General features: G+C 38.4%; 1 protein-coding gene across 1 annotated transcript in view; it reads left to right on the forward strand.

Annotated features, from left to right (window-relative positions):
* The first annotated feature begins 2,690 nt into the window (after positions 1-2,690).
* Positions 2,691-13,900, forward strand: part of Slc15a2 (solute carrier family 15 member 2) — a 31,574-nt gene continuing 20,364 nt past the window's right edge. Inside the window, exons 1-5 of the mRNA XM_042668240.1 lie at positions 2,691-3,040; positions 5,589-5,676; positions 6,262-6,403; positions 12,439-12,531; positions 13,496-13,595. Coding sequence (XP_042524174.1) covers positions 2,936-3,040; positions 5,589-5,676; positions 6,262-6,403; positions 12,439-12,531; positions 13,496-13,595 — 528 coding nt within the window. The 5' untranslated portion in view covers positions 2,691-2,935. The remainder of the gene's footprint in view (positions 3,041-5,588; positions 5,677-6,261; positions 6,404-12,438; positions 12,532-13,495; positions 13,596-13,900) is intronic.

Consider the following 13,900-nt stretch of genomic DNA (forward strand, 5'->3'; position numbering starts at 1 on the left):
ATAAGTCATGTTATATGATATAAGATAAAGGGCTCTAGACTTGCCCTTGGGAGCTTGGGTTTCTAGTCTTTGTTCTGTTCCTTTTGAGCACTCGGGAAATATTCTTCAGACTAGAATAAAAGAGATATCTAAAACTAATATTTCCCAAATTCCCAGCATAGGAATCACCAGAAGTGCTTGTTACAAATGCAGGTTCTTTGGTCCCTAGTGAGATCAACTGAATCATAATTTTCAAGTAAAAAAATGCAATGTGTGTATGTGTGTGTGTGTGTTAGAGAGAGGGAGAGAGAGAGAGAGAGAGACAGACAGACAGACAGAGACTGAGAGAGATAGAGACAGAGAGAAGTTTACCCTAAATATTTCTCATCATTGGGGAAGTTTAGTTTCTATAGGACAGAATTAAAATTCAGATTCCTTCCAGCTCTAATATTATTTGATTCTCTGAATACTGTCATCCTACTATCAATACTAAAAAGAAAAAAATCTAAATAGAGGAATGCCAGAAATCCAAGTCCGTATTGTAAAGTTTTGTTTTCTGAATACCTATGAGCACAAATGAATGGGTGCACAGCGCATAGGTGCTACCCCATCTACTCTGCCATATCAAATACCATTCTAGAGGTTCTAGGTCAGTGCAAAGAAGCCCCTGACATAGATCTTCAAGCTACCTATGCCTCTACTATTTCTCGACTAGTAGCTTTTGACTATTTGTTTTGACCAAACTAAGAAAAGCAACATGTTCCAAAAGAACAATTGCTTATTAATTGTTATTGCTACAGTTAGAAGTGAAGCTGGACTATTCTTTGGATAAAGGCTGGGAGAGAGAGAGGTGGTGAAAAATATAATAGAAACTGAGAAAATGTGGCCAAAGTTTGAGTTAAAGTTTACCGAGAAAAACTCCTTATTTGTTGATAAATTATTCAAATAGGTAATATATAAATTTTGCAAAGGATAGAGCCATAGGATTTCTCTCTTGTATCCTGAAATGGAAAAAAAACCATTCTGGTATTGCCTGATCTGTGCTTCAGTTGTCATAGATTAACCTCTTGATAGAATAATTTTTTAAAATTTTTTTATTGTCAAAGTGATGTACAGAGGGGTTAGTTCCATAAGTAAGGTAATAAGTACATGTCTTGTCAAACTTGTTACCCCTTCCCTCGTTTTTCTCCCACTTTCCCTCCCCTCAATCTCCCCCAGTTGTACAGATTATTTGCAACAATATTTCCTTGTGAATATCGCTGGTGCATCAGTTCCCCATTTGTCCTTTGTCTCACCATTCTGTTGTCCCTTTCCCTTCCCTAATCCAGATAAATGTATATACAGTACCAAGGTACCAAAATCAAGTACAGTGACAACAGGGAATATACCATAGGGGGAAGAACATACAAAAGTGAATTTCTTTTATAAGTCTGAACAATTCTTTCCTCTTTCTTTTCTGACAACAGTAGGGCACCATGTTCTTCTGCTCTTCTTTTATCTCCTTAACTTAGCAAAAATAATACAGTCGTAGGAATAAGAAAGTGGAATGGGGACAGTGAGTATAACCGAAGTACATTATATGCATGTATTGACATGTCACCATGAGCCAGGGATCCGTGGTTCATGCTGACAATCCTAACTCCTCAGAACGCTGAGATCTGAGGATTGCATTTCACAGCCATCTCGGGCAGAACGTTCCATGAGACTCTACAATAAACTAGCAAAAAAGCTGGGCTACAGATGTCAGTAAAGAGGTAGAGTGCCAGCCACTGGATGGGAGAAAACTAAACAAGAGCTCAAGACTGTGTGTTCAAGCACGCCCACAAACACCCAGAAAAGAAAAAACTATATACCACAATTTGTACAATCTATGTATATTTTATTTTAATCAAAAATTAAAAAAATAATTCAGAATGAAATATACGTAACTGTCATATCTTTGTTCTTGTTCTTCTTCTGATAAGGACTAAATATAATATTTTCCAGCCTGTCCATTGAAAATTAGGAAAATATTGTTGGCAGCAGTATCTAAAAAGTAAATGGCTCCTTTTTGCGTGGGTTAAATTTTACTTTTTAATGAAAGAACATACTTGGTTTGAGGTGAAAAGGTGAAATAATAAAGAACAACTTTAATAAAGAAGAATGAGTAATTCCCAATGTACATCACCGACTCTTTTCTCTCATTTTTCTTTAGCCCCACCTTCTAAACTGTGTATAGGATTTTTCTAACTGAACTTCATGTTGTTGAGAACCAAATTAACATGTTTTGTCTTTCAAATTCAATTTAGTGAAGCACTTCAGAGCACTTCGGTTTCCCTGACATTCCTATTTTTCCACTTAAGAGAATTTCCATACTAGAATAATGGCCAAGTTTAGTGCTGATAACTAATCTCCAACTTTCCTGTCTGGGTAGCATAGTGAAAATTCCAGATCTTCCACTTATTGGCCATGCGACTTTGGATAAATTACTTAACCTCTTGGAAACATTAGTTTCTGTAAAATTGGGAAGAGTACTAAGAATTAAAGTAAACCTTATACACATAATGTATGTAAATCATGTACATATTAACCTGGCACATAATAGGTGACTAATAAATAGCAGCTATTGTTATCCTGAAATAAAACCCGTTTTTAAATCTGTGCTGAAATGTGTGTGTGTGTGTGTGTGTGTGTGTGTTTCCCAGGGCCTCATACATGTTTGCCACGTGTTTTCACTCCCCCATGCAATACCTTTTACACAATAGTTCTTTGCAAGGAGTATACCAACCCTTTCTTTTCCTATAGCTTCCAGCCAGCAGTACTCTGAGTCAGACATCTATTGAAACTGACACCTACAGGGTTAAACCTAGCTGCTGGAGCCACCCCTCCTCCCCCCAGCCCCTTTTCACTGTGGGCTGGCAGCTGTCCTAACTGCTTACCGAAGCCAAATGCTTGAGGAGAGAGAAAGGAGCCAGCCATGAACCCTTTCCAGAAAAATGAATCCAAGCAAACTCTTTTTTCACCTGTCTGCACTGAAGAGGTACCACCTAGACCTCCCAGCCCTCCAGAGAAGCCACCTCCGGTGAGTTGTCAAATTCAGGTCACCTCTAATAGTAATTAGCCTTGTTCTTTTGGCTTTCCTCTTTAGCCTCTGGAACTTCATACTGGGCTATATTATGCTATAAAACTATGCTTTCTTGAAGTTAAAATTCACCTGAGGACCAAATCTAAATTGAAATTTCTTTTACTTAGGAGAGGAATCAGCAGAGGAGAAGGGGTAATCAGAAGTCTTTAGTTGGGACTCCCAACTTTGCTGCATTTGATTGCAAATTCTCAGTTTCCCTGGAGAAATAAAAGAAATTTGAATGTCCAGGGAAACTTGGCAAGCCTTCGTTGTTTGGAGAACTGTGTGTGATTGTTACTTCTTTACCACTATAAAAACTCGCCTTCTGTGCATGAAGCCTTCTTTTTGGATACCAACAGAAGTTTTAGAGTAGATCCATGCTCTGTGACCAAGTGTCCCCAATTTAGAGTAGGAGATGAGACCGAGAAACAAGAAATAATGATCTACAGTGTGTACTTATTAAAGCACTTCCAAATTCATCATTCAGATTTCCTATCAAGACCCCATAAGAGGTTAGAGTAGTAATTGCCAATATTCTCCAAGTTATTCATATAGATCCAGAGGCATTATTGTCCTCATTTCTTTGAAATAACAGAACTGAGACATAGAGGCAGAAATAGTGACATGGCTAATCGTTAGTGGCAGTGTCACATAGCTCAGGACAGTATATTAACTAAACACCAGATTCCATGGTTTGTGTAAGCTGGGAAGGTAAGGATCACAGTTCATCACATCTTTTAAGACAAATTGTTATTATACATTAACACGTATTTAGGAGGTTTTTCAAAATATCTATAGGGACTAAAGAATGGCCATTTTAATTTAATGTATTTAATGATGCCTCTTCTGGTCCCAGAGAATTTGAGGATACTTGCAAAGCTGTGTATATTTACGAAATAAAGGTAATATAGCCAAGCACCAGTGGCTTACACCTAGAATCCCAGCTACTCAGAAGGCTGAGATCTGAGGATTGCATTTCAAAGCCAGCCAAGGCAGGTAAGTCTCCAATTAACCCCCAGAAAACCAGAAGTGGTGCTGTGTCTCAGAGTGGTAGAGCAACAACCTTGAGAAAAAATGCTCAGGACAACACCAGCTACCCACCAAACAAAAAAAAAAAAAAGGCAATATAAATATCCTGATAAGATCTAACAGCAGTCTGGGAATGTGGCTTAGTGATAGAGTGCTTGCTAGCATGCATGAAGCCCTGGGTTCAATTTCTCAGTACCACATACACAGAAATAGCCAGAAGGGGCACTGTGGCTCAAGTGGTAGAGGGCTAGCCTTGAGCAAAAGAAGCTTGGGGACAGTGCCCAGGCCCTGAGTTCAAGTCCCAGGACTGTGGGGTGGGGGAGATCTAACTGCCTTAAGGACAGGTGACCTCTACCTCCCTCCCATGTTAGTTGCAACATTGTAATGGACAGAGATTTGAAATAAAATGTGACATTCCTTATTTCATGACTCATGTAGTACAGGAAATAGTATAGTTCTTCTCATATCCAGGATTATCATGAATATATGATAAAGTCTTTGGGCTGGGAAAAATAGGCATCTAATTTTATAGGATTTCAGAATCCTCTACCCAAAGTCCAAGTCTTCAATCAGCCTACCTTTAGGAATTTCTGCCTCCATGTTGAGCTCGGTGCCTGCTCCAACAGCCTCTGATCAGGAATGTTGTTGGAATTGCCTCCAGCATGATGAATAGGCTAGGTGGGGACAAGAGGTCTCAGAACCTACTGTGGAACTAAACAGGATACTGACTTCGAATCTACTGTAATTGCCTAAATATCTCTAATTGTTGCATAAGCCACCTCTTCCTTCTGTCCCTAATAAGCAGAGTGCCATTATCTCTTTGCCTAGATCTCCCAGCTTTAGTTTAGAAGTTGTGAGCAAATGAGCTGTTCCTGATCAAAGAATGTCTGAGCGGTTCTCTGTGAAATGGAGAACATGCTAATACTCAGAGTAGCTTCTTTTACTCCTAGATCAGCAACTTAAGCCCTTTTTATAGTGTGACAGTAGCTGTTTCAAAGAATTAGATACTGTAGTTTCTTATTATTGTCCTATGAAGATTTTAAATAAACGAGTTTTAGCGGAGCTTTGTGGTACATGTCTGGAATCCTTGCTATTCAAGAGGCAGACATTGAAAGGACTGAAGTCCCATACCAGATCAGATTGGGGGTGGGGGAGAGGGATAGGACAAGGAGAAGAGAGAGAGACCCTAAAGAGGCCAGAGTGGCCAAAAAATGGTAGAACATCTGCCTAGCAAGTACAAGGCATTGAATATTTAAAACAAACAAATAAGCTGAGTACGGTGGTATGTGCCTGGAACCCCAGCTGCTTGGGAGCTGAAGCAGGTGAATGAAGAATTAGAAGCTGGGCGACATAATGAGGACCCCCCCCCATGACAAAAATTAATTAATTAAATGAACTTTTCAATGTGAGGGAGCTTCTCAGTGCTTGTAACAACAAAAGAGCTCATGCTCAAATCACTACCTTTTTTGTTGCATAGAAAATCTGTGGTTCCAGCTACCCAGTGAGCATCGCCTTCATTGTGGTGAATGAATTCTGTGAACGCTTTTCCTATTATGGCATGAAAGGTAACTTTGTGTCCTCGTGTCTTCTCTTTTCCCTCCTATCCCACATTTGTGGTAGTCTGGTCTCCTTGGATGTTATATATTTTCCTTATCTATTCTTCCTGCCTGGGTGAAAATTGTTCTTTTCCATTGGTTGAGACAGTAAATCTATAATAGGACTTCACTTGATAACTCCTGCTGATCAAGATCAGAAAGGCCTGGCTGAAACAGAACACAGTGTGTGAGGATGTGAGTGGGAAAACTCTCATTACACAAGCTGGGTTCTTCACATCTGTTCCTCAGATCCCTGTCCTAGAGTGTTGCTGAGAAGGAAGGAAATGGGTACTGGAAGCACCATGGAGTCTTCATTGTTGGTCATGATGCCAAGCTGCAATAGACTGAAGGCTGGAGTATTGAACTTGATTGTTAGCATGGCCCATCTACTCCCATATTTCCCATAGGCCCTTACTTTCCTGAGAGAAGTGCTGTAGGGCAAGTTCTCCTTCAAAGACCAGAAATTAAATATATTTCTCCATAATTCACTTGATTGCATTCATCTTGTTTTGTCTCCTGGTGTTCATCCATTCATTCATTTTTTTTAAATCATAGCTGTGCTGACCCTGTATTTCCTGTATTTCCTGCATTGGAATGAAGATACCTCCACATCCGTATACCATGCCTTCAGCAGCCTCTGCTATTTTACTCCTATCCTTGGAGCAGCCATTGCCGACTCATGGTTGGGAAAATTCAAGTAAGGACAATGGGAGGTCACTTCCTCAGATGCCTCACAGAGTCATTGTGTAGAAAGCTATTGCCTCTAACCTCTTGTTAGTTAGTAAGCAGGAACATACTAAGGCATATGTGAAAAATGAAAATCTAAGACTGGCAACACAGGAAATATTTCTTTACATGGTTAGTTTTCCAATGTTTTCACATTTTTCTAGTCATAGGGTTTTTTATACTTTTACTCTTCTATTCTGTAGTTTAGACTAAATCTTTGGCGGTGATATTAAAGATGTTACCAGCATCTTTAGAGTAAAATACATACATCTAAAGATCTTAATGTGCTCATTTAATCCTCTCTGTGTTTTCTCTAGAATTAGTCATCCATATTCCTTTAGTATTTTTTCCCTGAGTTCTTCCTTTCTGATTTTACATTCGCTGCTTATCTTCTTAACATATGTAATTTCATTCTTTTTTTTATTGGGGGGGGGGGGTCCGGTCGTGGGGCCTGAACTCTGGGCGTGGGCGCTGTCCCTCAGCTCGTCAGCTCAAGGCTAGCACTCTACCACTTGAGCCACAGCACTACTTCCGGCTTTTTTTTTTCTGCGTACGTGGTGCTGAGGAATCAAACCCAGGGCCTCATGCATTCAAGGCAAGCGCTCTACCACTGAGCACCTTCCCAGCCCTGTAATTTCATTCTTAAGTATCTAATGAATACATGTGCTGGTAGCTTATGCCTGTAATCCTAGCTACTCAGGAGGCTAAGATCTAGAGGATCATAGTTTAAAGCTAGGCTGGCCAGGAAAGTCCAAGAGATACCATCTCACAGAAAAAAAAAATAACAAAGCTGGGATAGAGATATACCTTAAGTGGTAGAGCACCAGCTGTGAGCAATCAAGTCACCAAGAAAGTCTGAGGTCCTGAATTCAAGCCCCATTACCACTACCAAAAGAAAAAAAAGAAGTGTGTGAGGGAAGGGATAGTGGGAAAACAACAAAGGAGGAGTAACAATGCTAGACAAGAAATATACTCATTGCCTTACTCATGTAACTGTAACCCCTCTGTACAGCATCTTTACAATAAAATAAAATTTAAAAAAGAAACTCAAAAAAAGAAAGAAAGAGAAGAGAGAGAAGGAAGGAAGGAAGGAAGGAAGGAGGGAAAGAAGGAAGAAGGGAAGGCAGGCAAGCCCTGGGTGCTGATAGCCCATTCCTATAATCCTAGCTACTCAGGAGGCTTAGATCAGGATTTGAAGCTAACTAGGGTTAAAAAAAAGCCAATAGATTCTCTCTCCAATTAGCCAGCAAAAAGCAGGAAGTAGAGGTGTGGCGTAAGTGTTAGAACATCAGCCTTGAGTAGAAAAATCCAAGCAAGAGTATAAGGCCCTAATTTCAAGCCTCTGTACTCACACACACACACACACACACATCTCAAAAATGTTTTCATAAACTAGATTAATAGTTAATGAATTTCAATAACTTTTCAATTCCTGAAAATAGCACCAAGAGACCCATATTATATAAAAGGTATCTTCTATAACATCATATTCATAGGGTCTATGATATCCATTCTGTGGATTTGTTATCCATAGATTTTTCTGAATTAGCACTCACATGTGTGTACACACACACAGAGTTCTGAAAGTGTTTTAAGGAGCCCTACATAGATAATATATAGTACTACACAGTTTCTTGACTTGAGAGAAAAATGATGAGTGGGTGACTAGGTCCATCACCTTGATTCACTATTGTTTGCTACATAGGTAAGGGTAGTCACCAAGCTCATCTGGATAGGTATCGGCACTGTGTGAGAGTAAAAAGTATATTCTACACCATTTATTCAGTTGGAGAATAAAGTACATATGTGTGTGTCATACTTTGGTCCTCTTCACCCTTCAACCCTCTTCCTTTCTCTCTACCCCTTCCACTGATGCCCCCAGATAGTCCTCTTTTCGCATTCATGTCCCATCAGTAGCAACAGCAGCCGCAGCATTTTAGGTCTAGGTTCTACAATGAATGAGAACATGTGATATTTGGCTAGTGGACTTGGCTTATCTTACTCAAAATGATGATCTCCAGTTCCATCTGTTCTCCTACAAATGGCATAATTTAGTTTTCCTTTATGGCTGAGTAATACTCCATAGTACATGATATTATGCATGTATGCATGCATGTATGTAAATTCGCTCATTTGTTGTCCAGCACCTCAGCAATGTAGCTATTACAACAGAGCTGCAATCAACATGGGTGTGCAGGTATCTCTCTTGTATTTTGTTTTGTGGTATGGTGAGTCATAAAGTATATATGCATAAGGATTTGCTAAAAGCTCTTTCTTTATTTACTATCCCAGAACAAAAGCTATGCTAAGAGGAAATGGACACCTGGAATCTCTGACTCTTGGATAAGGAAATTATTACACTGGGGAGAATGAGACTTCCTTCATACACATAGGACTATACATAGGAAAGATTAGCTAATCAATACATAATGGAAAACAGAAATTGTTAACATAAATATTGGCTTGCTGTGATTTTTGTAAACCTTTACTGAGAGGTGAACTACATATTAGAATGCTATTTTAGTGACAAGTTGTTTTTAAGAGAAAAAACATTCTTAGTCATAGTTCCTTGTTTTGAAAGTCTGTGATCCATACCTATCTATTAGTCTAGGCTCTTGACTTTGGCCATCATGTAGAATCACTCTCTTGAAGGTGCTTATTATGCATTTGGTGTTCTTGCCATGTGTCTCCTCTTGTGTGGTCAGAGCCAACCCTTTTTCTTTCATGTCTAGTCTCCTTCTCTGACATCACTGCATGTACTGATCTTGGATTTGTATGTACTCCTCAGATCCTAAGCTCTTGATAAAAATGTCTGTGGCGTTTAAGTTTATCATGGTGAACTAAAATTTGTAACTTTTATGTCTATTTAGATTTACTTGTTTGTGGTTGAAATAGAAGGTTCAGCAGGGAACTTCTGGATTACAGTGATAATGCACCCCTGTAATCCTAGCACTATGGAGATTGAAACAGGAGGGTCACAACTCTGTCTTAAAAAAAAAAAAGGAATTCTAGCCTTAATCCAACCCTAATTAAATGATCACTTGAAGAATGTCATGCCAAAAAAGAAAAAAGAAAAGAAATGTCATGCTGGCACCTGTGGTTCATACCCATTATAGTAGCTACTCAAGAGGCTGAAATCTTAAAAACAGTCCTGGCAGATAAATCCAAGAGACTCCTATCTTCAATTAATCAGCAAAAAGCTAGAAGTGAAGGTGTGGATCAAGTGACAGAGTGCCAGTCTTGAGTAGAAAAAGCCAAGAGAGAACTCTAGGCCTTGAGTTCAAAAACAAATGTCATGTGATCTCTCTGAAGTTCCAGTATGTGTGTGTGTGTGTGTGTATACGTGTGTGAACACACACGTGCACACACACACACACAGATGTCATATGACCTCTCTGGATTTCAGTTTCCTGAACTGTTCAGTTGAGAGATTGTTGTTCTACCTAAAACAGTTTGAGTCCTGAGGACGGGATTCCCATGGGATTCCAGTGACCATGATTCTATTTCAAAGTCAAGGTTTTCAAATCCCTCTGACTTCTTTCCCCTCCTGTTAAGTTCCTGTTATTAGGTTCCTCTATTATATCCTCATTAGCTACACTATTCCCTTTGTTGCTCATCAAGAAGTTCCTATTTTCTTCTTAAACCCTTTATGCTTCTGTTATTCATTCAGTCCAACAATTGAATATAAATTTTATATTTCTACATCAGACTCTGTCTTTCCAGGTCGGGTTCCTTCTGTTTATTTCTCTCTGATAATCTAGTTTATTTATTTATCTCTAGTTTATTATTTATCTCTAGTTTATTATTTATCTCTGATACTTTAGAGTTCAAGATAGATAGCCTTTTTTACTCTTTTTATTTCTATTTGTTCTTTTCATTCTAACAAACAGAACTTCTCCTTAGAAGATGATAGAAAGCCTTTTGGGAAAGCTTGCCCATTCTTCTGATAGCAATTATTCCTAGATTAGTCATTGAATTCTTATCCCAAACTCTTAAAGGTTCCTTTCTTAAAAAGCCAATCTGGGAAGAGTAGACATTCACAATAAAGAATCCACAACCTGAGATTTCTGCTCTCCCCAACCCTTAAGGTAACTTCACTCCATTTTTATAGTTCACATTAGCGTAAAACGCTATAAAATCATATACACATATACATACATACATACATATGCACACACGCTATACTTCCCAAGGTGTGTTACATTAACATTCTACATATAGGTTAAGAGAATCCTGATGTGTTTGTTAATACACATTACACATAAGGAGAATATGTGGTAATCTGCTGTATGTCAGTAAAGATCATATCTTTATATATGTTTCATGTTGGAATTCCTTAGTCTTTTACTTCCTATTTGTCACTCAAGTAACTTCACTGGAGAAAGCTCAACAGGAAGTTTCTATCAATTACCTGATTTTACATCTCTGGACAGTCTAAGTTCCTGGTCTTTTCTTACACTACTTGTACATGAAGAAACTGTGGTGGGCAGTACAACCCACAGGCCCAAATTACCCAGGCTAAACCTAGAAGCCTTTGCCTCTTTACATATCCTAGTACTTCTTTACAGAGGAAGTCCTTTTTCTTAGCCCTACCTGTTTACTTGGCATTGGTCATTGATCCCTTGTGCTTTGTAGAGCAAAGGAGAACTAGGGGGGAACGCAATCAAGAATTCAAGGTATGCTGGGCGCTGGCGGCTCATGCCTGTAATCCTAGCTACTCAGGAGGCTGAGATCTGCGGATCACGGTTCAAAGCCAGCCCAGGCAGGAAACTCCATGAGACTCTTGCCTCCAATAAACCACTTGAGCTGAAGAGTGCATGGACAGTGCCCAGGTCCAGAGTTCAAGCCCCACGACTGACCAAAAAAAAAAAAGAAAAGAAAAGGAAATCGGCTCAAGTTAAAATAACTTGTTCTAATAGGCAAAGCTATGAGATCAAAGCATCTGAAGCCTTTTACCAATGAGGTATAATCACCTTGCTTCTAATTAATCCTGATTATTGTTTTGAAACAGCATAGGTAACCTTCATATGTGACACTTCACACAATGACTGATTGTTTCTCCCCAGTACAGAATGGGGTGGGCTCAAACCAGAGCCAAGGTCTTTCTGCCATCACTGTGTACCAGAAAGCTTCATATGGGAATCTGAAAGCTTTGTTAATCTAATTGATTCAGAATTGGTTTTGTGGGCAGTTTTTGTTCTATGATGGCCAAAACAAAACTGTTCAATCTCAAACACTACATATCACAAGATATTCATGTGACCTTTCTTTAACGTTGCCAATTTAATTTTGTGCATTTGTGTCATATAATTTAGTTTAGAAGTTTGAGGCCTCTAATAGTAATTTACTTTGGGAAGCAAACATTTTATTTAAAACTGCAATGTCAAAATTACCTTGTGTAACTTTTGATAATTTACATTTGAGGACAATGCTGATTGTGGGGTTTTTTAACAGCACCTTGCCTGAACATGACTTCAAAAAAATTAATATATTGAAATAATGTATCTGAACTCCTTAATTGCATCATTAAAACATTTGACTTAAATTATTTGAGCATTCCAGTCAGTGTACTGTTCCACACTGTGTAACCTGACCTGCTGGTAAAAGCTTGAATGTCTTGTCAAAAAAATATATATATCTTGTTCTACTGGTTTTACTAATTTGAAATGTCATTCTTGCTATAAATCCACTTAGTTCTTGTTATATCTTGTACAAAAGTAGGAGAGCTCTGTGTATGTGTGGAGCAGAGGTGAGAGTAAATATGAGAAGGGCACTTGAAGGAAATATCTGTTACCTCCAAATGTTTACACTATAGAATGAAGAACTGCACACCCTTTACCTAATCTGTTTATTCCAGTCACTGTTGTTTCTCTTTGTGTTTCTTAGTTAATTCTTTACTCCCCACTCCCTTCTCTTCCTCCTCTGTTTATTAAGAACAGCATGAACTCTCAATCTACATTACTCAGGTCTCTGAGACATACATAAGCTGACTAACTCTCTCCACAGGACAATCATCTATCTTTCATTGGTGTATGTGCTTGGCCACGTGTTCAAGTCTTTGGGTGCCATTCCAATCCTGGGAGGAAAAACATTACATACGTGAGTAAACCATGGAATCAACTGAACTACTCTGCTTAAATCCCATAGTTGTATGTCTTAGGAATTCATTACAGATTACTTTATTACCAGAGATGTTCCATTATTTTCATTAAATAAGCATGTGAGGAATGGTAGAATACCTAGTCAATATCCTCTTTATAAACATGTAAACAAGGCAAACCTTCACATGCTCCACATTCCCTCACATATTTATGCAGCTATAATCCATCAGGGATTTAAAAAATATATTTGCTTATATTGCCAAAGTATTGGGATATCCATTTGTGTGTAGTTTTTGTATATTCCCATTGGATGTGCTATATATATGTCTATATATGACATATATATCTATATATATGTCATATATAGACATATATTATATGTCCCTGTCCTTCTCAAAATATTGATTTTATGGGGTCAGAGACAGTTGACAGATTTTTATGCCTTTAGTTCAGTTAATAGGATTATAGCTATTCAAGAAGCAGGCCATCTGTATTTATGTTATAATGTACCTATACATGTACTTATTCTATTAGTTAGGAATTTCATTTCCATTGATTATGATGAGTCTTAACATTGTATTTTGTGGTTAGGAAGGGTATATGAGATTAGAGACCATAAGAGTCTTCAATAGAAATGTTCCCTTAATTAAAATAAGATTGAAAACAGTATGTTAGCTTTGGAGTCCCTTCAGTATCTGCTTTCATCTGTTACATTTAAGGGGATAATGGAACTACCAGGCACAACGTATACTTTCTAGCACAGGCTCCAAGGTGATTAGTTTCCATGAATACTAGAGTGGAAGGGAATGACAAATGCCCACAGGGTAGAATTGCTCTTGCATATATTTTTACAAGAAGGGAACAATTGCTCTTGTATATATTTCTCCCATTGCATTTCTATATTCCATCTCTACATCTGTGTTAATATCAGCATAGTTAGCATCCTCATCTCTCTGTTTCAGAATTCTGTCATTGGTCGGCCTGAGTCTAATAGCTCTGGGGACAGGAGGTATCAAACCTTGTGTTGCAGCTTTTGGTGGAGACCAGTTTGAAGAAAAACATGTAAGAATGTTATTATTTCTGAATTTCCAAGAATGTAGAGCCAGCATCAAAGATGGGTACTAAACAGGCAGCCATTGAAGTAATATACTGATCAGATTATATCTCAGGATTTGGTCTCAGTTAATAGTAACAGAAATACTGAATTGTACTCAAAGGAAAGTAACCAGGGCAGTAGATGGACATGACTGGTGAGCAAAGATTTTTTAAATGAGGATATTTCGTCTTCTCAAGATAAAAATCAAGGAGAATGTTGTATAATAGAGTATTTGGTTATAGATAGTGCCAGTATGTCAGTGTTTAAACCT

This window comes from Dipodomys spectabilis, unplaced genomic scaffold (genome assembly GCF_019054845.1).
Source record: "Dipodomys spectabilis isolate Male_0828 unplaced genomic scaffold, ASM1905484v1 ptg000017l, whole genome shotgun sequence".
NCBI classification, from domain to species: Eukaryota; Metazoa; Chordata; class Mammalia; order Rodentia; family Heteromyidae; genus Dipodomys; species Dipodomys spectabilis.